This window comes from Alternaria infectoria, assembly GCF_024043175.1.
Source record: "Alternaria infectoria strain BMP 0036 chromosome Unknown scaffold_7, whole genome shotgun sequence".
NCBI classification, from domain to species: domain Eukaryota; kingdom Fungi; phylum Ascomycota; class Dothideomycetes; order Pleosporales; family Pleosporaceae; genus Alternaria; species Alternaria infectoria.
The window spans coordinates 1,185,305-1,209,938 of record NW_026250696.1 but is presented as its reverse complement, the minus strand read 5'-3'; the positions used below and the strand labels follow the sequence as shown (position 1 = coordinate 1,209,938).

General features: G+C 52.1%; 11 protein-coding genes across 11 annotated transcripts; 5 read left to right on the top strand and 6 right to left on the bottom strand.

Moving 5' to 3' along the window:
* Nucleotides 1-321: 321 nt before the first annotated feature.
* On the bottom strand, nt 322-1,198 carry J4E92_005277 (uncharacterized protein; the record flags this gene model as incomplete). The annotated part of the gene is made up of 3 exons (XM_051496660.1): nt 322-535; nt 586-1,005; nt 1,065-1,198. 3 exons carry the CDS (start codon nt 1,196-1,198, stop codon nt 322-324), a joined length of 768 nt encoding a protein of 255 aa, XP_051353380.1.
* Nucleotides 1,199-1,731: 533 nt separating this feature from the next.
* J4E92_005276 (uncharacterized protein) lies at nt 1,732-5,736 on the top strand (the record flags this gene model as incomplete). The annotated part of the gene is made up of 5 exons (XM_051496659.1): nt 1,732-1,788; nt 1,859-2,306; nt 2,368-3,057; nt 3,157-5,534; nt 5,584-5,736. 5 exons carry the CDS (start codon nt 1,732-1,734, stop codon nt 5,734-5,736), a joined length of 3,726 nt encoding a protein of 1,241 aa, XP_051353379.1.
* A 114-nt stretch (nt 5,737-5,850) lies between these two features.
* On the bottom strand, nt 5,851-6,978 carry J4E92_005275 (uncharacterized protein; the record flags this gene model as incomplete). The annotated part of the gene is made up of 1 exon (XM_051496658.1): nt 5,851-6,978. One exon carries the CDS (start codon nt 6,976-6,978, stop codon nt 5,851-5,853), a length of 1,128 nt encoding a protein of 375 aa, XP_051353378.1.
* A 1,664-nt stretch (nt 6,979-8,642) lies between these two features.
* Nucleotides 8,643-10,445, bottom strand: J4E92_005274 (uncharacterized protein; the record flags this gene model as incomplete). The annotated part of the gene is made up of 7 exons (XM_051496657.1): nt 8,643-8,919; nt 8,972-9,195; nt 9,248-9,593; nt 9,681-10,109; nt 10,157-10,225; nt 10,274-10,341; nt 10,392-10,445. The coding sequence occupies 7 exons, from the start codon at nt 10,443-10,445 to the stop codon at nt 8,643-8,645; spliced, it is 1,467 nt and encodes a 488-aa protein (XP_051353377.1).
* Nucleotides 10,446-10,804: 359 nt separating this feature from the next.
* J4E92_005273 (uncharacterized protein) lies at nt 10,805-12,883 on the top strand (the record flags this gene model as incomplete). The annotated part of the gene is made up of 2 exons (XM_051496656.1): nt 10,805-10,873; nt 10,922-12,883. The coding sequence occupies 2 exons, from the start codon at nt 10,805-10,807 to the stop codon at nt 12,881-12,883; spliced, it is 2,031 nt and encodes a 676-aa protein (XP_051353376.1).
* Nucleotides 12,884-13,693: 810 nt separating this feature from the next.
* Nucleotides 13,694-14,854, bottom strand: J4E92_005272 (uncharacterized protein; the record flags this gene model as incomplete). Its single annotated transcript, XM_051496655.1, has 3 exons — nt 13,694-14,362; nt 14,420-14,740; nt 14,819-14,854. 3 exons carry the CDS (start codon nt 14,852-14,854, stop codon nt 13,694-13,696), a joined length of 1,026 nt encoding a protein of 341 aa, XP_051353375.1.
* A 559-nt stretch (nt 14,855-15,413) lies between these two features.
* J4E92_005271 (uncharacterized protein) lies at nt 15,414-16,540 on the top strand (the record flags this gene model as incomplete). The annotated part of the gene is made up of 4 exons (XM_051496654.1): nt 15,414-15,433; nt 15,557-15,932; nt 15,989-16,307; nt 16,368-16,540. 4 exons carry the CDS (start codon nt 15,414-15,416, stop codon nt 16,538-16,540), a joined length of 888 nt encoding a protein of 295 aa, XP_051353374.1.
* A 649-nt stretch (nt 16,541-17,189) lies between these two features.
* J4E92_005270 (uncharacterized protein) lies at nt 17,190-17,645 on the bottom strand (the record flags this gene model as incomplete). The annotated part of the gene is made up of 1 exon (XM_051496653.1): nt 17,190-17,645. One exon carries the CDS (start codon nt 17,643-17,645, stop codon nt 17,190-17,192), a length of 456 nt encoding a protein of 151 aa, XP_051353373.1.
* Nucleotides 17,646-18,624: 979 nt separating this feature from the next.
* On the top strand, nt 18,625-20,482 carry J4E92_005269 (uncharacterized protein; the record flags this gene model as incomplete). The annotated part of the gene is made up of 3 exons (XM_051496652.1): nt 18,625-18,672; nt 19,088-20,182; nt 20,429-20,482. 3 exons carry the CDS (start codon nt 18,625-18,627, stop codon nt 20,480-20,482), a joined length of 1,197 nt encoding a protein of 398 aa, XP_051353372.1.
* A 642-nt stretch (nt 20,483-21,124) lies between these two features.
* J4E92_005268 (uncharacterized protein) lies at nt 21,125-21,627 on the bottom strand (the record flags this gene model as incomplete). Its single annotated transcript, XM_051496651.1, has 2 exons — nt 21,125-21,245; nt 21,299-21,627. 2 exons carry the CDS (start codon nt 21,625-21,627, stop codon nt 21,125-21,127), a joined length of 450 nt encoding a protein of 149 aa, XP_051353371.1.
* A 347-nt stretch (nt 21,628-21,974) lies between these two features.
* J4E92_005267 (uncharacterized protein) lies at nt 21,975-24,181 on the top strand (the record flags this gene model as incomplete). The annotated part of the gene is made up of 3 exons (XM_051496650.1): nt 21,975-22,048; nt 22,097-22,775; nt 22,829-24,181. The coding sequence occupies 3 exons, from the start codon at nt 21,975-21,977 to the stop codon at nt 24,179-24,181; spliced, it is 2,106 nt and encodes a 701-aa protein (XP_051353370.1).
* Between the last annotated feature and the right edge of the window lie 453 nt (nt 24,182-24,634).

The window sequence follows — 24,634 nt, the reverse complement described above, 5'->3', positions numbered from 1 at the left end:
GAGCTTGGATTTGTTTGGACTTTTGTTTCTTCGAAAATGTATGCATGATATAGGAGCGTGGGCTTTTGAATGACTTGGGGCCGGATAAAGGCAGGGGAGTTCAATGTGGATAGAATGTCAATACTCTTCAAATAATCCAATGTGTTCGGAAGGTTGTGTATGTATTAAGCTTCACTGAATGAATCGAAAGGTAACATCTCGATACCTTGTTAGCCAGACAAATACTGTACTCAGCCTCCCGTAATGATGCTTGAACTTGAAATTATAATTTCTCCCGTTGATTTTGCAATGAAAGACCGACTATTTACAAACGCGCGATACTCAAGACTGCCCAAAGTGCTTACTGTTGAACTGATCAACAATTTCTCTTGCAGCTTTGACAATCTCCACAGCCCCAGGCGAATCCGAGTGGCAGCACATCGAGACCTCGTGGTCCCCTATAGGAAGTTGCAGCTCCTCGCCGGTAACAGCCGTGACAGTGGCAGTTTCTACCTGACTCTGAATGTGCTTTCTCGCCTCTTCTGGAAGCCAAGGTCTGCACACAGTCAGCATTGCACTCAATGGAAGCATACGCATGCAACATACCTCTTCTTACGGTCGATTACCAAGGTCTTGTCCTTGTTGTACTTGACATCTCCGTAAAGCTCTGCTACGAACGGCAATCCAAGCTCTTTCGCAACCTCTTCGTGCAGAGTTCCCGCAAGACCAAATACTGTTGTTCCTTTGGGCACACCAGCATAAACTGCACGGCACACTTCCCTGTCCCGATACATCATCCCGTACAATACGCCATGGGGCTTGACATGATGTAAGGGCACATCTTCTGCATCCAAAAAAGCTTTCAACGCGCCGACTTGGTAGCGAACAGCGGCTGTCAGTTCTTCCGGCGACATTTTGATCTCGCGTCGGCCGAAGCCTTGAATGTCCGGGAGGCCAGGATGTGCACCGATTTTGATGTTGTGCTTTTTGCAGGCCAATACTGTCTGGTGCATAATCAATGGGTCCCTGATTACTTGTCGTCAGTAGAGTGGAATTGAAGATATTGATACAAGGGGTTCACGTACCCAGCGTGGAAACCACAGGCTATGTTTGCATGGTCAATAAGTGGAATTAACTCATCATCTGGCCCGCATTTGAAGTTTCCGTATCCTTCACCCAGATCCACGTTGATCTTTACAGGATGCTTGATAGCTGGCATTGTAGACCCTTGTACGAAAAATTCGTTAGCTGGTGAGAGTGAAGCACTACGTTTGGAGTACGAAGTGTCTTGCGTTGGTTCTCGAGTAGGTCATCAGATGCGCGTGTAGTGGTAGCGGAGAGAGTTGGAGTAGTTGGAGTAATCCGCTCGGACCGGAGGTGTCATGCTTTCATACCATTCCAAAGTCATACTCGGCGTTATCCCGCAATGGTCGAACTTTCCCCACAGCTGTTAAACGCGCTGCACGCGTAGCGTCATCCTCCAATCCATGGATGCTTGTTATCGACCCCGCCTCTCGAACGTCGGCGGTGACGCCTGCATCACCGGAGACACCCCGGGAGAAAGCCTACGCGTTTGGTAAAGCACCAATGACAACGCCTTCGCTCTAACGGGTGGAGGTAAGATATCGGCGCGAAAGGGGAATGGCGGAAAGGTGGGGTCATGCAACCTGCCTCCAACTATGGAACTCATAGAAGGAGCCGGCTCGTGAATGATTTGGATGAGATGATTGCGTTCGCGTACCATTTGCTCCAATGTCTGACATGCAAAAACTACGAGTTCTGTTGATTGCGAATAGAGGCGAGATCGCGGTATGTGGCGCTGACGCCGCGGAATTGTCCCGTTATCGATAACAGCCCCCGACTGACATTGCGGGTACAGGTGCGCATCACCAGAACGGCCAAAAGACTCGGTATCAAGACCATCGCCATCTATTCAGAAGCCGATGCCGCGTCGCAACATGTCCGAGATGCCGATGAAGCAGTTTTGCTACCAGGAAGCAACGCGACTGCATATACTGATGAGGCAGCCGTACTGCGCATAGCTAAGGAAAGGGGCGCGCAAGCAATCATACCTGGATATGGATTCCTATCAGAGAACGCGCACTTCGCACGTCTAGTCGGTGATGCAGGTCTCATCTGGGTCGGGCCATCATCGGACGCCATTGACGCCTTTGGTGTTAAGCACACAGCCCGAGATCTGGCGGAAAAGGCTCATGTTCCCATCGTACCCGGGACGAAAGGCCTAGTCGAGAACGAAGAGGTGGCAGCAAAGGAAGCCGAGCGTATTGGATTTCCTGTCATGCTGAAAGCGACCGGAGGCGGCGGTGGTACGTCATATTCCATGAACCATATGTGAGATACATACCAACGTCTAACATCGACATTTAGGAATGGGACTCATCACTTGCAACAACGCCGAAGAGGTTCGCGACGGCTTTCGAATGGTGCAATCTAGAGGAGAAACGCTGTTCAAGAACCCCGGAGTTTTCATCGAGGCCTTCTATCCTGCGTCTCATCACATCGAAGTTCAGGTATTCGGCAATGGCCAGGGTCAAGCCATCCACTTCGGCGAACGCGAATGTTCCATCCAAAGACGACATCAGAAGGTCATTGAAGAATGTCCAAGCCCGTTTGTAGAAAGGCATCTCGAGCTGCGAAAGAAGCTTGGTGAGGCTGCCGTACGCCTCGCCGAGTCGATCAGATATGGTTCTGCTGGCACCATCGAATACCTCGTCGATGATAAGTCTGGCGACTTTTTCTTTCTGGAGATGAACACGCGACTGCAGGTTGAACACGGCATTACGGAGCTTTGCTACGATGTCGACTTGGTAGAGCTCATGCTGAAGCAAGCAGATGCACAACTGGCAGGCAAGCACGGGCTCGATGGCAAGATGTTGAAAGACATGCAACCCTCAGGGCCTAGAGGATCAGCTATAGAAGCTCGTATTTACGCTGAGAATCCGCTAAGAGACTACGCACCGTCGCCCGGTCTACTGCAGAAGGTAGCCTGGAAAGATGTCCCTGGCAGTCGAGTCGACACGTGGGTCTTCACTGGAGTCCGCATTACTCCAAATTACGGTACGACGCTATTTCTCTCTCCCTATACAGGACACGCGAATCCTGTATCGAAATCAGAACCCTGATAGAGTAAGTCAGTTCCTTACTAACGATGACCAGATCCTTTGATAGCGAAAGCGATGGTTCACTCTCCATCCAGAGACGAGGCAATCGCGTCAATGAGCGAGCTGCTCACCCAATCTACCATTTGCGGTCCCCCTACCAATCTCGAATTCCTCGCCAACATACTGGACGATTCGCGCTTCAGAAACGGCAACACAATGACCAGCTTCCTCACAGACTTCAAGTACTCGCCTCAAGCTATCGACGTGATTTCAGCTGGAGCATACACTTTGATCCAAGACCTTCCCGGGCGGCCAACAGTTGGTAAAGGTGTACCTCATTCTGGACCCATGGACCCGATCGCATTTCAGATCGCGAACATGCTCGTAGGAAACCCGCGATCAAAGGAAGCGCTGGAACTCACGCTGAGTGGACCAGAACTGAGGTTTGTTGGCCCTGCTATTGTTGCGCTGTGTGGAGCTCCTATGGAAGCATTCTTGGACGAAGAGACCTTTCCTATGTGGACAAGCGTCAAGATTGAAGCTGGTCAAAAACTCAAGGTTGGCAAGACAACAGGTGGAGGTTGTCGCTCATATCTCGCAGTCTTTGGGGGATTCCCGTCTGTTGCGGAATACTTTGGCTCAAAGTCTACTTCACCGCTCGTAGCGATCGGAGGCTACCAGGGCCGGGCGCTGGCACCAAGCGATCTGTTACAGACAGTGGGAGAGCTTCCAGACGATTTCACTAGCGTTTCACTCCCAGAAACGTTGCGCCCCATCTACAAGTCAACTTGGGAAATAACAGCGATGGTTGGACCTCACGACGAAGGCTACTTCGATCCGAAGTTCATCGAGGAGATATACAAGACTGAGTGGAAGGTATCTCACAACGCATCGCGAAGCGGAATCCGTCTGGTGGGACCGGTACCGAAATGGGCCCGTAAAGATGGTGGTGAAGGAGGAGCGCATCCAAGCAATCTCATCGAGTACGGCTATCCACTGGGCACCTTGAACTGGACTGGAGATGATCCGTGTATCTTTCCCGTGGACTGCCCGAACTTCGGAGGATTCACCAGCTCGACTACAGTTGTTAAAGCCGACTGGTGGAAGCTGGGTCAGCTCAAAGCGGGAAATACTGTGAAGTATGTCCGGGCTGGTCTCGATGATGCGCTGAAGAAGAGAAAGAGAAACGACAGCTTCTTGAACTCGGTTGAGCAAGCCATCAGCGGCGAACGCGACTTCGAAGGCATTGAAAAGATGCAAGGTGCACACTGCAACTTCCATGAGGGAGATATCGGAAAGGCTGTCATTTGGGAGAAAGAGAAGAACAATAGCACACCACAAGTCAGATATCGTCAAGGAGGTGATGATCATATCCTGATCGAATACGGGAATGAGAATTTCGATCTCAATCACCGCTGCCGCGTCACTGCTTTGGAGAACGCATTACACTCAGACTCCACCCCAAAGCTCATCAAGTCCAATCTGTATAACACCGTGGGGTGCTGTACATCGCTTCTCCTCCACTACAACGGTTCCAAGCTCCCTCGATCAGAGCTCATTGCGCACCTTCAGTCCATCGAATCGAATCTCGGCGACCTGAGAAGCACAAAAGTCCCTACCCGCGTTTTCAAGCTTCCTATCTCATTCGAATCGAAACTCCAAGACGAAGCAACTCAACGCTACATGACTAACCAGCGGCCTCACGCACCGTACCTACCCGATAACCTCGCGTTTGTCGCAAAGAACAACGCTTTCACGCCACAGCAGCTGAAGGACATATACCTCACGGGCCAATTCATGGCAGTAGTCGTCGGCTTCTTCTGCGGCAACACTGTCTCGCTGCCCGTAGACCCACGCCAGCGCCTCTCCGCTCCAAAGATGAACCCAAGTCGCGTTTTCACACCCGAAGGCACAGTTGGATGGGCCGGCTCCTGCATGTCGATATATCCCGTTGACTCACCTGGTGGGTACCAGATGACCGGCCGAACGGTACCATGCTGGGACTACTATTCCTACAAACCCGGGTTCGACACTAAGCCTTGGATTTTCCGCGACTTCGACATCTTGACCTTCTACCAGGTCAGTGAGAAGGAGCTCGATGATCTATTAGGCAAATTCCGTGCTGGAAAGTACCAGTGGGAGTACGAAGACGTGGAGTTCGATATGGCGCAGCACAACCAGCTTCTAGAGAAGACGAGCGATGAAGTCAGGAAGATTAGGGAGAAGCAAGCGGTTGCCCAGGAAGAGATGACGAAAGCCGAGAACGAGAGTCTGGAACGCTGGAGGAAGGAGAAGGCTGAGAGTCAGGTTGACGAAGGGACCGTGGAGAAGCTGCTGGATGATCCGGATATTGTTGGGGTTGAGGCGCCGGTCGACGCGAACGTGTGGAAGGTAGAAGTTATCGAGGGCGATGACATTGGAGATGAGAGCGTGGTAAGTACATTCATGTGATTGTTTATCTGGCATTGCTAATATGATATAGATCGTCATTCTTGAAGCAATGAAGCTGGAGATTGCGGTCAAGACGCCAGACACGCTGGCGAAAGCGGGCAAGCTAAAGGTTGAGAAGGTTTTGGTGAAACCAGGAGATACTGTGACAGCTGGAGGACATTTGGCACTGCTACGCAAGAGCTAGCTGGGGAATGTAGTTCATTCACTGTATTTCATGCATCAGAATGACATGCGTGTGAACAATACGTAGCCAGCTTTCCACATTGCCCAGTATCAAGCTCATGTCGTCTCCAATGGACTAGAACTCCAGTTCCTTCAAGTTGAGACCAGTGCCGCAGCTTGTGTTCTTAGTCGGTTTCATATCTGCCCGACCCCAGTCGTAGATTCCGCCACGCTCTACGAAAGACTTCTTGTCCCAGACGATTTGCTGCATGGCCTTCTCAACTCCAACATCCAAGATAGACGCGCTCGTCGTCATCATGCCCTCGCCCTTGTCCATGAAGCGCATGTACTCATCGAGCAACAAGTAGCTGCTGGCCATCGAGTTGTTGTCTTCAGGTACGTAGCATGATAGGTGCTTGTGGCGATCGCAGAACGTGCGCCATTGTTCGTCGGTGACCAGAAACGTCCTTGCATCGCGCTTCCGTGTCTCGTCGTCGTTCTCGCCTGCCACGATGAGGCATTGGAAAACCTTCCATCGGAATGGCGCTAGCTTCTCGATATTGGCAACCATATCTTCGTTCCAGTTGTGTATGTTTACGACGGTATTAAGCTTGAACTTCACGTTGAAGGTCCGGCACCACTCGGCGATTTGGAACAGTCGAGCGACGTTCTTCCCGTCGTCACCACGGCCAATCTTGACGTTCGTCTGCGCGTCGAATGAGTCGCAGGAGATGGCCAGAATGTCCAGCCACTGAGAGTTCTCTCGCATCCATTTCTCCGTGATCTTGCTCCCGTTGCTGACGATGCTGATGCTTTCGACGCTCAAGTCTTCCTTGCAGTAGCGAATCAGGCTTGAGAGAAGCTTGGGGTGTAGGAATGGTTCACCGCCCGCGATATTGAGTTTGCGCATACCCGCATCTCTGAGCAGTCTCAGACCTTCTCGCGCTTTCTCATCGCTTAGGATGTAGGAGCTGGTCTCGGTGTGGAAGCAGAATTTGCATTTGTAGTTGCACTCCCGAGAAGGGAAATAGTTGACTGAGACCGGCGCATCTGGTGGCTTCGATGGATCCAAGGGCTCGTGGACAACCGATGTTTCGACGGCTGACTCTTTGGTAGAGGGCTCTTCAGTGAGTGATACGGGTGTGAGACTTTCGGCGGGCTTGATAGCGGTGGACTTGTAGACAACGTACGCGCAAGTCGCGAGGACAATTCCGACGAAGTACCGAAGAGCGGGTACTTCAGCGACAAGTGAGAGGAGCACCATCGTGAACGGTATTTCCAGAGACGACGTGGATGATAAGTGATAGTCGCTGCAAGAGAACTAAGGTCTTCAGAAACAAGAGGAAGTTGGTGCGGGATGCGTCAACTTCTATACAGGCAGTGGTGGTTCGGCCTAATAGAGGAGGTTCCGAGCCTAGGAAATGCGGGTCTTGAACAGCAAGAAATCGCTTTCGATCACAACTCCCTTGATATACTGAGTGGGGGCGCTTGCTACAAACGGCAATCAAGGCTAACAATCAGTGGAACGCCCCGGAAGCACATACCAAGCGCCTTCCACAATCTTACTGTGCCCCACCGCGACACTCCCTACCTCGGATGGGAAGTACAGTTCTTCTAGTCGCATTACCAGCAGCTATCGGTACCATGGCAGCCTCAGATCAGACCAAGGAATCCCCTCGCGGCTTTGCTATCGCGTTCGTACTAGGTATACTGCTCAGCTTCGCTTTCAGACTTCAAAGTAACCCATGACTAGGCGCACCTGGTGCGGGGAAGGGAACACTGTGTACGCGTCTAGCTCGAGACCACAACCTGGTACACTACTCTGTCGGTGACAGTCTGCGGAGCTGGATGCGTGAAAATGTCAACGCGCCACTCGCAGTCATTATCCAGGACAAACTTGACAACCAGGGGTTCTTGACTTCGGAAGAATTGAACCCTTTCATTGCGCGCGCAATCAAAGATGCATTGTCCCAACAACCACCCAAGGCCGGCATCCTGGTGGATGGATTCCCACGAAGCACCGAGCAACTAGAATCATGGAACGTCTGGCCATTTCCCAAAGATCTGCCAATCGCAAGCGGAAGTAACACCAATGCAAAACCAGACATCGTATTATCGTTACGCGTCAGCAAACAAAACGCCAAAGCCAGATACTCGGCTCGAGCCCGGGATAGCAACGATAGCGATGAGAAATTCGAGCGGCGCTTCTCTGAATATGAGGAAGAAACTTTGCCCGTGGAGGAAGTTTATCGCGAGCGCGGCATTTTGATCGATGTGAGTATGTAAAACGTTACGAAAGATCCAACATTAAATTACATCCAGATCGACGTGAATGGTTCGAAGGAAGAGAACATTATAGAGATGACCAATAGCCTTAATGGAAGTAGTCTCTGGCGGAGAGTTATGGTCGAGAGATGTATGGACACGCATTTTATCGTTACGTAGCCATGTACTTCGTAACTCGTCGGCAAAGTAATAGGTCGCATGTAGTTGGACGCCACTAACTTCTGCCAGTCCATGGCATGCCACGGCAACCGACCTTATCCCATGGATCTTGCGAATATTTCCCTTCTCTGTGCATTGTTTCGTGATGCGTGTTACAGAGACGTGCCCGCTGTCCTGGTGGACCAAAGCTTTCCTTAGTCCCTTCATGGCCCAACATATTCTGCCCCAGCGACGTATGATACAAGCATCGCCGAAAGGTATAATGATTTCATAAGACGAGAGCATCCAGATATCTCTCACATTAGGACTGGGGAGTGAGAGGCAATTCTCGGGACCTGGAATGAACGATTTCGATGTCTCCTTGACCCCGGGCTTGAGTCTGTCGTATATTCTCCGCGGCGGAACTAGAGGACATCTGAGGGGTCTATTAGGATGATGGAAATGAAAGACGGGATTTGCTCGCAGTCGCAACTAGCCAGGAGGTCATATTCTTACGTCGCCTTGTTGAAGTTTGTCGGACCAGTCTGGTCTATACTTCGTTTTCATGTGTTGCATGAGATCGACTAGGGAGGCTGAGAGGGCAGCGGAGCTTGGCCACCTCCAGGAAGAGAGCTCGAGAACGAGGAGCGCGTTGGAGTACAACTGGATAAGGTTCCCGCCAAAGATTGCCGGCATGTTCTGTATGAGCACTGTGCCTGCTCGGTATACCCAATGTGGCGTGACGAAGACATGGATGCCGCCGAAACTCACTACAGCCTCTCTGTTTGTGATGGTTAGTATGACATCCTTCAAGGCATGCGGATATTACGTACAGCACATGCCATGCACTCCCCCAACAAGGATTCAGCAACAAGTGTGTTATGTGTAAGGTAATGCGTATGACAGGGAGCAGCTCGTCTCTCTCGTCAAAGAGCGGTAACAGCTTCTTGACGTTCTCCTTGGCGATGTGGTCGCCTTTGCGGAAGCGATTTTGCATGCGATATAATGAGCAGAGGTATTCCGCGGGCTTCTCTTTGTCAAAACACATTTCTTCATCCTGCGATAGATGAGCCATGATCTTCAGAAGGCTGCGCAGCTGATAGACTCACCGGCTCCGGAAACAATGCAGGTCTATCCAGTGTAGATGCAATCTGGTTCTCAAGGCAGAATATGGTCATGTGCATGGCTCGCAGTAGTTGGACATCGTCGGGATCAAGCTCTTGTAACGCTCTTTTTGACTCAAGGTCGAATGCAAGACGGCCTGCGAGAGCTATTTGCTGGCCAATGTTGCCAGCTATTGGGTCAAATGAGCTGTTGATAGCGAGTAGTAGAACCGACCGGATGGTGTCGATGTTTGGCTCCATCGTTGCTAACTCGAGGTGTTCCATAGCATCTGCAAAGTACTGAGTGGCGAGAGCCCGGTATCTAATGGAATTGGCCTGGTGGTACGTGAGCCTGCCCCGAGGGTTCCAGCAAGTATCAGGAGGTTGCTTTTTGCGAGTGTTAGGAAGGATGTAGCATGCTATGGAATATATCATATACAACGAGAACTTCTCGGTGTCCGTTAGGTCACCAGGTACGTCAGGTCCGAGATAACGGAGCGATGAATCCAGGATTGGATATATAGGTTGCACAGTTTCGAGATAGAGTTGCACCAGCTCATACTGCTTCTCGGGCGAATCTTTGTTGCTGTAGTGCCAGTCGTCAAGCTCTTCGTCAGTCTGCACGGCACGATTTTCGTGCGCAGTGTGTAGTCTGGGGGATTTGAGAAGACAGGATTCGGCGCCAAGGTATCGATAACTGTTTCCCGCCTCGGCGAAGTGATGTTCGTATCGAGGAACTTCAGAAGCGATGAATTCTGTTTTGACGTGTGTCGCAAAGGCGCCATTGTCCGTGAGCCCGCCGGATGTTGCTGGCGACCCATGGCCACTGGACAAATTGCGCACACGATCTACTAGCTCGCTGATGTAGCTGGGCATGTCTTAGTACGAGTTCGAGGACAAGTCTCGTCTGCTTACCTTCGCGGTAGCAGCTGATTGCGCCCGTGGTCGTAGAACATGCATTCGACGCCGGCTTTGGTGCATTGCCTGACAACGTTAGCAGGACGCGCAGGGTGGGACAGAGAAGCCATGTACCTGCACTTGGGCAATAAGGTATCGCATCCGCGGCGACACTCTCGGCATCGCTTGCATGCGGGGAGACTCTGGGGAAGTGTAAGTGCACGATGGCGAATTGCGGAGACGGCGGCGTTACCTGAATCAGAGCATCTAGATCGAGCGTGGGGGGCTTCGAGGTCGCGGCGGCCATCGGAGTGGGCAGTTTGCAAGGAGGCGACGGGTACGGGTCAAGGTCTAGCAGAGCTGTCGTCTGTACTACGATCCATCGCGCGCCGTCGTCATGTCAGCGACAATGGTCGGAGACGCGATGGGAGGCCTGGGCGGAGTGGATGGCGAGCAGGACGATCTTATCTGGCTAGGGCGTCCCAACACAGAAGCGATCACCCCGGCCGCCTGCATCCCGCGTGCCCACAGTCCGCCCACATGCCAGCATCCCGTCCTTCGTTCGAGAACACCAGCCATCGGGAATCATCACCGCCAGCAAGTCCTTCATCTCCGCCATGACAGCGGCGCCATCGTGGTACAGACGCCAGACGCTCGAGGTTGGCCATGCAGAACCGCACCAAAGTCCGTCGTCGCGTGCTGGCCTGTGCTCGCTGTCGGAAGCGTAAACTCTCGGTAGACGCTTTCCTCTGCCCCCGTCATACATGTACTGACTCCATCAAGTGTGATGGCAAGGTTCCCGCCTGCACGCGTTGCGTAGATGCTAGCGTCCAGTGTGTGGGTTTCGATTCTTCAACCCAGCAAGAAGCTCCGCGCTCTATTGCCGACTTTCTGGAAGCGCACATCGCGCGGCTCGAGGGCCAAAGCAGCACGCCCTCGACGCTGCCATCTCTAGGACAGTCAAGTGCTACTCTGTCATCTCCAGCAGATTCTCACGCATCTGACTCGAGGCCGGGGAATTGGCGTCCAGAGAAATGTGCCTTCGCCGACAGCCTCGTCAACCAGGTCATGCAAGACATCACGACTTCTTTCCTTGGTGTGTGCAAAGCTCGGCCCTTCCTACAGTGCGTCATCAGAGGCACGAGGCTGCCTTCGAAAAAGGGACCTGTTCTTTCCAACGATCTGAACGAGAACCACCCCAGATCCATCTTGAACCCTCAGCAGACCAAGGGGCTGTTCTATGACCTCATGCCTGACGAGGTTGGCGCCAACAAACTACTTCAAAACTACCTAGATCGCGTCATCACACAATACCCCATCTACCATCGAAACGACGTGACAACTGCTTTCAACTCCATCTATCACAAGAAAGCAGCAACGCCAAATGAAGACTCATTCCGAAATCGATACATAGTCTGCATCATCATGGCCATCTCGCTAACAACAAGCGCACGGAATAATGTGCAGAAGGCAAACGACCTTGCCTATCAGCTAGTTCGACACGCTATGCAATGGATTCCAGAGGTTGCAACCAACGATATTGCTGGACTACAAGCTATACTGCTATTAACCCAATACATCTTCCTGAATCCTAAAATGGCCGATCTATGGCTCATGACAGGTCTCATCAGCCAAGCAGTCATTGACCTCGGATTGCACCAAGAGCTTCCCAATGATGCTAAAGTCTCCGTTTACCAACGCGACATGCGACGACGTATATTTTGGTGTGCATGGGAGATGGAAGTTGGCGTCTGCTGCATATTTCTACGCCCTACAAGTCTTCCGGTTGGGCGCATAGATGTTCATTTTCCCATGGAGATTGACGACACCGCCATTACGCAGTCTAGCATATCACCGACTGGACGACTATCGAAATTCACGCAGCGTATCATTTGTCGCTTTCGCCTTATCGAAGCTGACGTCATATCCGTCTTGTGGCATGAAGACCCTATATCTCAAGAGTGCTCCTCGTTGGAGGAGTGGGTACAACACACTATCAATGCCATGTCAGATTGGCAACGCGAGATATATGCAGCTTCAGAGGCCAACAAAGATCGTAGCTTGAATGCACGATGGACTGAGATGCGCTTGTACTCCGACATCGCAACCCCTTACATCTTGTCCTTGTTGCATCGCACGTCTCGACGACTGCCGAACCCAAGTAAAGAGCAAATGATGATCGCTCTGCTCAATGCCGTCAAGGTTGCTGACGGCTACTTCCAGCAATCTGAGGCAGAAGCGGGAAAGATCAAATACGTCTTCCATCCATGCCATCATGTCTTCAATTGTGCGCTCATATTCTTGCAAGGTTTGCAGCGCTGTCCGAAAGAAGTTGCGGACCAATACTCATGGCAACAAGTTGAAGAATGGATGCACGTCTTTTCGAAATGCTTCTTGTCCATCTCAGAGCGATGGGCAGCCGCGAAAAGGTGTTTCGAAGAGTACGAGCGACTACTCCTTCCGGTAAAGAAGGAATACCTCGAATTCCTGAATCAGAGGGCGAGCTATTGTCCGCCAACACTCCAACAAACGGTCTCTGATGCGAGCAATCTCTACGACTACCAAGTGCCGCCCTCTATACTTACAGAGATCGACGAGGCTTACCAGTTCTGGACAGTCTTCAACCCCACCTCAGCGATCGATGCACCAGACCCACTGGGTGCGTACTCTTACAATCTCGCGCCTTCCGATTGGAATGCGGAGTTCTCCTTGAATGATAATATGGACATGACACCGGAGTTATAGTACTCTTTGGCGTTTCTCGATCACGTTTCTTCTCTCATCGGCATTAACGTCTTTCAACTTGATGACATTACAGCACTGTACTGATTTACTTAGCTAGCATGTGGAATCGTTGCGCATTTTCGGTTTGGACTAATGAAATACCCTTGGGTCGCGGGTTTACATCTCTTCAGTGGTACTTTGTTGCTCTACACTTCCGCTGAGTATCAAGCTTGATAACACTTTGACTGGATTTTAACATGTGTGAATATGCGTGCACCCAAACGTCACTGGAGACGTCTTGGGCGCACAGTTGATAATCATGAGGTTACATTCGCCAAAGCCTGCCGTGGCTTATTTCCGCGTACCCATATGCGGGGCACGCGGCACGGGAGTCGCCCGGTCACGTCCAGCGTCTACCAATGTGTCGGGTGGATTCGACGGCGCCGAGAGTGCTGCACTGCCAACACAGAGCGCATTGAGCCCCCACGCTGCGGTGGGGAAGGACGGACCATTTACCCGCAGAGTATCAGCATATTCGTTCACGAACGAGAACTGCCTTACATACATACCGGCTATATGGTCACAAGACATCTTCACATGAGAGGTAAGTTGGAAACGTAGTCAACTACATCAGTGTCGCGTGTGACGAGTTTCGACAACCATGTTGATCTCCTGACACGTAGTGCAGTGGCACAGGCAGTTCATGCGAGCGTACACACATCCAACGTGTCCTAGTTATGGGCTTCTATCCATTTGACTGTCGGCATCCCTGTGGAAGTGTAAGAGATTGAAATCTAGTTCAAATAAAGACGAGTATGCAGTACATCTGCCCTATAGCTCTAGACTCAGAGTTTCTTCTGGTTGTGTTGGTCTTCCCATCTTCAGCACTGCTTTCTTGCTTTTCAAGTCCATAACAATGTTGAACAGGGTACCACTTCCAGTCTCCTCGGTCTCAAACCTACATATCGCACCCGGCGCATTCTGCTGGTCGGCAAACAATTGAGTCACGTCTTCCCAGCTTGGGTCGTCGCCCAGCGCTCCAACGTTCGTTGCCATTGTTTGAACCCTAGTGACGGAGTCCTTGAGCCACACAGTATCGACTTCGCCAGGGTGCTCCAGCAGCAGATGGTTCGTGTGAATGATTCTTGAGCTAGAGTCTGGTAGCACGTGCGCAAAAGTGCTCTTCGTGAATTCTAAGCCCAGGGACGTGTTTGCATCAGCTATGAGGATATGGGCTGAGGATGCCATGCCGAAACTCTCCAGCTTGCGTACTGCTTCGTCGACTGACGTGCTCTCCAGTGCCATTCTCAACCCAAAGTGAGCGGGCATTCGAGTAGAATCAACGCCGTGAACTTTTATGGCGTTGAACAACGTCCCTACACCGCTGCTGTTGAAGCCGATTTTTCCGATTATGCCTGCCTCAGTTACTTGGATTATAGTGGGCTTGTTCGCTTGTGTGATCTTGGTAACGATCAGGTTCTCTTGCTGCTCGGTCATCCACTGGGCACCGTCAGCATACGATCATCGCTTTCGTGTTTTTCTAGAGGTGCTGCATACATCCCAGTTCTGCGCCAACCATGCCCGGTTCTGGTTGTGCCACGCGAGGGCAGTGCAGCCATCGCTGAACAGGCCAAAGTTGATCTCAGTTCGGACGTTTATCGCTACGATGTCTAGCAACTCGCGTCCGGAGCCGTCGGCAATGCCTTGCATCTCTTCGTGGAAGTTTGGCCATTGCGCCTTTGCTCGCTGTTCAAACTTCGAAGCGTGCTGGAGGACCTGCGGCCATCTCTTCTTGCAGTTCTTCAGGAAGAGACACGCGTAGAACTCGATGCAACGCGCAATCTGTAGTTTTGCGGCTTGACCGTGTTGGTAGCCAATCTGTGTGAGATCAGCATGCTCCTGGTAGCTGTCGCGTTTCGTCGCGGTGGCAGTAATGACGTCACGCGTCACACTTACCTCATAGGGGGTGCCCTTGCACTCGACAAACAGCATCGTGTACGACAACCCGACAAATATCAGACGAGAAGATGTACAAGAAGCAGTCTAGACTTCTATTCGAAGGAACAAGTTGCTAAAGTCTATCTGTCGGCGGCAGCGCTTTCGGCAATCCCACGCACATGCCCCGCCTTCGACGTGCGCTCAATTCCGTCTCGAGCTACGCCACGCGCTCCTTCGTCTCTCATTCGCCGTGAAGGTGCAGCATGAGTAATTCTCTGCGAACTGCACTGCATGAGCACAAATGCAGTCTATAGACCACTGCAAGCTAATCCACCGGCGTTGAAACCCTGTTACTACCTGCTTGATTAGTGCTTCGGAGTATATCAGCGACGGGCGGTGAACCACTCCCTTGGTAGAGGAACAGCCGCGGACGGAGATGGCAAGTACAACTGTGCCGCGGACTATGGCGTCTGAAAGGGCAGGGAGTTGGCGATAAGAGGGCATTGCATCTCGCCTGCACTCTATTGCTTCCCTCAGCGTTGCTTCATAGCCAACGACTTTGTTGCCTTCAATTTTGCCTCAGGAATCATGCCAAAACGCGTGCTGTGTGCTTATGGTATTGACATCGACGCAGTAAGTAACAGATTTGTTATCTTTACTCGAAACACTCGCTGATTACCTACAAATACAGGTGAGCGGGTGGCACGTTGGATTCATTCGGAGCGTCTCATGAGCACCAGCTAACAGCATACCAAGGCTGAACACCAAAACTGGGGCCCCTGCCAACCCAACCGATGTGTCCCGCGGTGTCTTTGGTGCCACTGTAGGCATTAATCGTCTGCTGAGGCTTTGGGACAAGTACGATATCAAGACAACATGGTTCATACCAGCACATTCCGCGGAGTCGTTTCCGCTTCAGATACGCAAAATCGTCGAAAAAGGACATGAAGTCGGGCTACACGGCTACACACACGAATTTGTTTCCCTTTTGAACGAACAACAGCAACGAGACGTATTGGAAAAGAGTATACAGGTCTTGACAGACATGGTAGGCAAGAAACCGCGCGGCTGGACTGCACCCGCCTGGAGCACGAGTAAGGAAACGATCAAGCTCCTCGAAGAGTTCGGAATTGTACGATTACCATTGTCTGAAATCAGGCCCAAACGATGAGCTGACATCTACTGTAGGAATACGATCACTCCTTCATGCACCATGACTCTCAGCCCTACTACGTTCCTTCCCCGCATCTCAGCACATATACAGAAACCGACGTTTCAAAGCCAGCTTCTCATTGGATGAAGCCCATGTCAACGCTGCAGCCATCTGCAGTCGTGGAGATACCTGCAAATTGGCATCTCGATGACTGGCCACCTTTCCAGCTCTCGCTTACACAGCCAAGCACACATGGCTTCGTCGATACCGCGGTCATCGAGCGCTTGTGGAAGGAACAGTTCGAGTTTCTGTATCGCGAATGTCCGGACGACGGAAGCTTCATCTTCCCAATTAGTCAGTCATGTCCTTGGACGAACTGTATGTTAGAGACTGACTTCGTACACCCATCTTTAGGTATCCATCCGCAGGTGAGCGGCAAACCACAAGTCATTCTACTGCATGAGAGGCTCATCGAGTGGATCAACGGGCACGAAGGAGTGGAATGGGTCACTATGGAGCAAATCGTTGATGAGTTCAAAAGCGGCAATTTGAGCGGCGCGACCGTAGAGGGTGGGGCGGACGTGTAATGTTACACCGAGATGGAGCCGAGATGTTACTCTCGCACGCGAATGACTAACATCCACTTTTCGGTTGGCACAACCCCTGGCAAATCCTTCGACGTCAAACTGAATGAAGAATATCGAAACGAGATTTTGCAGTCTAGAGTACATGTGCCGTGGCATTCCGCATTCTTCCTGCATAGCCGCTATGCACGAACGCTACGCCTCGTGAACCGTCCTCACGGGTCCGGAGCAAGGCGCATTACACCGAGCGGCGGACGGCGACGATGGCGCCCCTCTCTCAAGCGAAGGCCTAGTCAAGACGATGTATTTGACTTTCCGTGCTCCCAGTCCCACAGTCTGCCAACATCTCCAGGGCTCACTCTTGCATAACCAGGTAGTACACCATCGCCATACGTCACTGTTGCTTCTTTGTCGAACTGTGAACTTTCTGTGGAGCTTCGGTGATTACATTGAATCATGCGCAGAAGAAAGAAGGGTGAATCACCTTCTGACCCACTCTACCATGCATCCCTCTTTCCGGTCTAAGTACTATACCAATTCTCTATTTTTTCTAATCTACCTGTCACACGCAACACCTCATCCCAATGTCCCAGCCAAGCTCCACCATACAACTTCAAATCTACTGCCTTCTTGCTCATCCTCATCCCCGCTCTCAACCAAGTTCACACTCGTACACATCCCACCAAGTAGTCTTCAAGTCCCTCGCCATGATATCCACACTCACTTTTCTCGCCTCGTCTTTATACTTCCCCTCCACGTCATCCGCCTGCTCGAACCTCCACACCATCTCAAAAGATTCTCTCTTTAGCCTCCTATCCGAATACTCTGCATCGACTCGGTTGCCAAGTGCTTGCTCGGCCAGCGGCAGGGTCTTCTGTCGACCGGGTACTTCGACGCTGAGAACGTGGGCTTCTTTGAGTACCTCCATCTTAAGAATTGTGCTGCGATTGGTAGTAGGGTGTGTGATGCGTATGTTGATGTAGAAGAATTCCTCGTTGTTTTCGGGGTAGGCGCATGTCTGGGTTTCGGGGGTTGCGGACACGATGTTGTAGAGGGCGCGAGAGAAGGTTGTGGCTTTTGTGACGACGATGAGGTAAATGGGCGCCATCTTTTGCGTACGAATAGGCAGTGGACCAGGATCTTGGCAATATTTATATTTGCTGAAGTGGTGACTCGTGCTGATAAGCACCTGGACAGGAGCGTTTGTGTTTCGACACGTGATGAAACTACACGGTGTTGCTTGCTGTCAGGCCTAGAACCCACACATCGCGTGGTCTTCACAGAAGCTACTGGTTAGACATCGGGTGTATTCATTGCAAATGATGAGATGATTTTCAGGGCAGATAAATTTGCTGAAACTACCCAGAAATCGAACAATCTACAGTGTGAATATTGCGGCTGCCTTTTGTAACACTCCTCCTGACACTCCTTTCTTGACTTTACGATCAATGTCGCTGGGCATAGAAGGCAACTCTCCTTCTCATAAGCTCAACGCCGCAAGGACTTTCGAATCTCGAGCACGTTCCCACCATAGCTCAGTCGGCGGCACGACCTCAAGCTTGGTCTTCCCTCCCTCTTTCTCAAGACCTGTCGCTCTATCTCTGAAGAAGGTTTTTTGAATTCTTCTGTCGAGAGATTCTATGGCAAGTAGACTGGTATAGACTCTTCGAAGGGCTTGCCATTAAACTTTTTGATGATTAGACCCTCTCAATGTTCTTGTGAAGGCTTGTTGTTCGCACGAGATTCGATGGAGGATACGATGTCTGGATGCGCGTTTCGTTGGGAAATGTGAAGACTTTTGTTCGAAACATTCATAAAAGAGCTGAGGCGAGGGAGCAATTGTATCCTTGGTGCTGCGACTCATCCACAGCTGTGAGCCATGTACTGTTGGACACTAGCACTCGATTGGCCGCGTACAGCATGTTGTGACCAACAGTCAACGGACACAGGTCGTAGCAATACTTTGTATAACGATTAGGCAAGCGACAGTCGAGCTCTGGGCATGGGAATGCCGTCAGTCACAGTCTATTGCAAGTGTCAAGCCGCGGGAATGACATGACGCTAGGTCCACTTCCCCCATCGAACCCATGTTCCGCCCCACCAGAGCGCATGCAAGTGCGACCGCGGAACGCGGAGTATCTCGACGCGCCACCCGCCAAACTTCACGCATTTGTTTGCTCACCACGTCCAAAACCTCAGCCTTCTTTGATCTTTAGCGTGTGCACTGGGCGTTGCAGCTCTCATATCAGCATTTGACATACAATCAAGCCCTCCGCCGACTCATCATGGGCACTTTGACCGCAGACTGCCCACGCCTGGATACACACTGTCCGCACAAGCTTGCCACAAGCTGCCGATTGACCTCTACACCGAATTGCTGCGCTTGCGCCGACGAAAGAGTTCACTCGCGGACGTATCGCGTGTACATTGACGGCGTGGGCTTCGTGAACCGCGGCACAAGGTGGCAAGGCTATTGTTGGTTCTGTAAAGGTACAACATCGCTCGATGGAATCTCGAGCTACCAGATCGTAAACTGACTATAGACTAGAGTTCTGGAGCAACCGACTTGCCGCTACCGACCCTCCCCTCGAAATCTCCCAGACACGCGTACCCGAGATACCTGACCAGACCGAATTCTTAGAGCGATGGTGGGAGTTTCACCAAGGCTATCGCATTGCGAAGCTGCCGGATGGGACTGAACAACGCATGCCTGTTATAGGGGAGCCATTCCGGGAAGTCAGCCCTGGCTTCCTTCCGCGAACATTGGATCAGCTGAGGGCTGGTGTGGAGAACGATGCGAGCAGACCAGAGAACCGACTTAGAAGAAGACGATTAAGCTCTGAAGAGGAGCGGCCAGAGCAGCCACACCAGAGTCTAGAAGACGCGCTGGATGACCTACTGCAAGAGACGGAGGAGATGGAGGTTTCGCACACAGAGCCCACGGCACCAGCAGAACCACGAACTTCTGTCACACCCCAAATACAGGAAGAGCCGTCAGAGCCCCCACGGCCAATGACGCGACGAGAAGCGCAGCAACAAAATCGGCGAGAGCGATTCGCACGCGTGTTCGGCTCCCGGGAGGAACTAGAGCAGGACGACTACGAGTCACCGCTTACACAAATGTACACACGAGCATACGCCCGCCAGCGCCAGGCCGACCAACGAAGAGCCGATGGAACTGAAATCGCACCTCCACTCGATGGTCTATCGCCACAAGATCGACGAGAAATCGAGGAACAGCTACTATGGGGTGTCATGCGAGAGTCGCAGTATTTTGGATCGACTCTAGAGCCAGAAAGCCAAGTCTGGAGTTATGCGCCCCGGCGGCCAAACCTCGAGAACAACGACGTATCCCGCCCAGACCCTGATCTAGAGACAATATTAGCAATGCCCGGCGGTGGGGATGCAGCAACCAGACCTGCAACTGTAGCGTCGGCGCTCGAAATACTATCCAATGTGCGCGCCTCGGCTCTCCTTGAGCCCGGCATGCGCAGCACACGTCTCCAGCACAGGTTCGCTGAAGCGCGCGCATTTTTACGCGTCGACCCTCCGCAGCAAGAACTACCGCTCGTGTCGCTTGACAGCCAGCCTGATCGGCCAGAGCCAAAGACGGACGCGGAAATGACAAAGGTACTCGCGTGCCAGGTGTGCTATCAGCAGCTTGCTGATGTAGCTGTATTGCCCTGTGGGCACATGGTCATGTGTCAGTGGTGCGCTGATGTCGTTGTTCCGGTGAAGCATGGTCATATACCCGTGCGGCCGACGAAGTGCCCCATGTGCAGAAAACAAGTGAAGCAGAGGTTCAAGATACATACTGGATGAGGTGGCTGGATTGATGTCACGATGTAATGAAAGTAATGATCTACGATGTATACATAGAATTGGATATAGGTATGGTCTATACAAGAAGCCAGCTCCGGTCTGCTAGAACCGGTGACAATCTAGTGTAATGGTGCCCGTCCACGAGTCTGATATCTCATTACTACTGCTTTGCTCTCTGACCTTTGTTCATCGTGGTCCAGCTGGCATGTTCTCTACCTTTGAGCCACGAAACGTGTAAAACCTGGAGCTTCGTGCGGAGAACACAGGGACCGATCGTATGTAGGTCTCTCTGTAAATCAACGTCGCGTCCCCGATCAGCCTGTGAGACATTGTCATCCACACTCGTGGAGACTAGTCCTGCTCGTGTGAGTTTGAGGATACACGTCGTTCTCTCGATCTTTTGCGTTGTTTATAGATCGTGTCACTTCAGCGAAGTGTACTCGTGGTGATGTTGAACTCATGCGTGTGGCGAGGATGTGGAGGAGCGTAATGATGCCTCACCAGCTGGTCAAAATGCTCCAGGTTCGAGAAGTCGACCACGAGGAGTCGACAAGTTCATGGGCGACAAGCTGCTCTTCATCGGAATGTTTCTGCCACGACATGGTCGACCATGAGATCCCGATACAGACGCCCTTCCCTCCAATCAGGGGCAGCAGGAATAGAGACAAGGGCGTGGCTTCGGTTGTGGATGCGTAGGGCGAGGGTATTCGTGTATGCGTTGAGATGCGATGCTAGTGATCTGGGGCATGTGTCCGCGACATGGCTTCAGAGTCCACCGTAGATGGCGAACGAAGACAATATGAGTACTAAGGTGTTAATGACGGCCCAAACAAAAGGTATCCAGGTGGACATTTCGAAGTAGCCCGCCTGATATACGCCTCCGAGTCTGAAAGTAGTCAGTATGCGATCCATATGACTCTTTCCAGAGGAATCACTCACAGTCCGCCAACAATTGCACCCGCAACAAGTGCTTCAACACCTCCCACGATGCTGAAGACAGGTAGGGCTATCCATATCAACTTCCAATTACGCCATTGCACTATGCACGCCCATAGCGCAGTGATGAAGTGGATGCCGCCGACCAGCAGCAGTGTCCAGTAGACGGTGAAGCGGAAGATGTCATCGGGACGGTATAGGTAGAAGGACTGTGTCGCGCCGGCGGGAAGAGGCCAGTAGAGGGAGGGGAATGGCGGCGTGGTGTAGCCGAGCGGAACCGCCGAGTCGACGCGTTGAATAAAGCTGGGGAAGATACGGTTAACTACGTTCATGGCCAAGATGTGGGGAACGTGTTGAACGTGAGTGTTGGGCCATCAACAGGGGGAAGACCGCGGTGAGCACAAGGGTCCAGTTGGGCTTACCTCATCTATGCGGCATGGTTATGGGGCGCTTCGTGTACTGCTGCGCGTAGGACGAGGACCGCGAGATCATACGATGTCAGAAGCCGATGTTTTGAAGTTGATGCTTGTGACGTCGATCTCCGAGTGAATGTCAACGGCTAAAGCCCGAGCTTAGCGCAACCTCGGCTGACGCGAGCGGTGATCAACACCAGCCATTGCATCTCCAACACCTCCATGCGCATCTTCCCGTAGCCTGTCGCGGGCTTCTCGAGGTCATCATGGTCGTCGATCGGCTCCTGTCCACGCTGCTGCGCTCGCTCCAGACATACACAGACCAGCAAGACACGCCGCGGTACGCATCGCGACTCCCTATCCGCAATGCGCATGCTAATGACCACAGGCTCCTGGGAACCGCGTCTTCACTCCTCACCACACTCGGCAACCCCCACAATCTCAGCCTCCTTACTTCGCACCTTCTTACAGCGCCCGCGCTATGGGACCGTCCCGATGGCGTTCGGACGCCTCTCCGCATGCTCTCCGTCTTTCACTCGGCCGTCACCACCATCATCAACCACCACAACGACGTGCGGCACAACAAAGCAGCTAAGCTTGCGCCAGGGCAGACGCCAATAGGAGGAGGCCTTTCGCTAGACGAATGGATACGCGCCATAGTCGCGGGAGCCGACGACCGGAGCCGCCGATGGAAGCACTTGGTCGTCCTCGCCGGCCTGCTGATCGGCATTGGGAGCCTCGAAGAGCAAGGCATGGACCTGTACTGGGCGTCAGCTATGCGAAAAAGAGTCGAGGCTGCATTGGTGCGCGCGACAAACCTCGCCCTGGTGGAAGTCAGGGAGCGTTCCGAGGCAGACGGACTGGGAGGCCAGACAATAACACTGACGCTCAACCATGCCTTCGGATGCATCGGAGACGTGGAAAGGACACAGCTTGATTATGACCTGCTGCTTCCAGTTCTCATTGGAACGGCATACTACTCGAACGAAGGCTTCCAGTCGGCCTACTTCCTTGGGAGCCTGGATCTCGACGTACGAACAATGCAATCGGGGAAGCTGGACTGGAGTGTAGGTCTTTTCGAAACCTGCTACATGCGTTTACGTATACTGACTATGCATAGCCACACTCGAGCTCTTACAGACAAGTCGAAAGTATCATGAACAGGCCCTTGGTATCATCTATGGGTCCTCTATCACGGCTAATCGCGCACGCTGTCGAGAACGTCAAAAACCCATGGATCATCCAAACAATGATGGACGACCTCGCAAGCTTTTCTCGCGCTCTTACTACACAATGGCGACAGACCAAGTTTTCAGACATCGAGCCGTCCGAGGAGGCAGCAAACCTGGAAGACGACGCGCTTCACAAGACAACTCCGCAGTTGTGGAACCTACTTAAGGCGGCTCTCTTTGCTACTACTATCATTCTGCGAGGCGTATTCACACGAACTCTAGCCGACAGAGCCCTTGCCGCAGACGCCATTGCTCCAATGCTAGCATCACAAGCCCTACAAACCCTACGGCACCTATACTTCATTACCTCCCGGCTCGGCCCAGCGTCCTTTTCCCAGCATACATTCGTCTATCTCACAGCGATAGACATTCTCTCTGCGTACCCCAACCACGCCGATAAGCTTCTCAAAACTATTGCGCCTCAACACCTTGGCCAAATACCAAGCCACCCACTAGACCGCATACTGGACCTCTACTTTCTCAATACAGCGGAACACTTCACTCTGATATTGTCGCCAGCCACAAACGAGGACTTACTTGTCGCGTCCGCGGTACCCTACCTTGCGGCCGGCGAGAACCGCCACATGCTGCCAGTGTTCGAAGCTGCTCATAGTGTCATGCTTGCTGTGCTATCTGCTCCACAATCTGCCGAGATCACAGCAAAACACCTGCCGTTCTACATCGACGCTCTGTTCAGTGTTTTCCCTCACAACCTGTCCCCGCGCCAGTTCCGTCTAGCTTTCAAGACCTTGATGCGTGTCACAGCTCCTCCTTCCACCTTATCGGCGACCCATCCCGATCTCCCAGCCACGCTCCTAGAGCTCGTATACCATCGCGCTCTCAACGCTCCTTCACAGCCACTACCACCTGATTCGGTCGCTTTGGCTCTACAAGGCTCTGACGCACCACCCCCTGCCCTCTCGGAACAGGCAGTGCTCGCTTTGACCCTCATAGATGCCCTGCCTTTCCTTCCTATATATCTGCTGGAGGAGTGGCTGCCTCTATGTGCCGAACTACTCAATCAAATCCATGACGATGAAATGCGGGAAAACGTCAAAGCGCGATACTGGGAAGTGTTAGTTAGCGGCGAGATGGATGCAGAGCGTAGTGGTGTTGCTGTGAATTGGTGGACGACAAGGGGAGGTAGAGAGCGAGTACTCTACGGAAGAGAGGAACAGTTGGACATGATGAGTGGCGCGCTACCTGTTGAAGAGCGACACGTGCGGGAGAGTAAGCTGTAGGAATATGATACCCCAAATCAAAATGATGCACATTAAGCCTTCGACAGCCACTGGAAATATCCATCAAATGTACGAATAACACATTGATGCAGTAACTTCGACAATCCTACAGGTCAGGTTGTATGCAAACGCCCGTCAGGGTCAGTGCTCTTCTGCACGGCAACAAACAAACAGCTGATACCGCACCCCGAATTAAACTCGTCTCACCCTCTTTCAAGTCAAGAACAAGCCTCAGTTCGACTCTCCAACCAAGGGATATGCAGGCCCGCATGCTCGACCGCTACGTACCTGATCGCGACAACGCGTATCAACGCAGATCCAACGCACCACGCTCTTCTTCAAATCTTATCAACCCAGCCTTCCAAAGAGCACTATCACCCTCCAGCGTCCACTATACACACCGACACTCAAGTCAACACACCCCATCCAACGACACACCCACCTCACTCGACA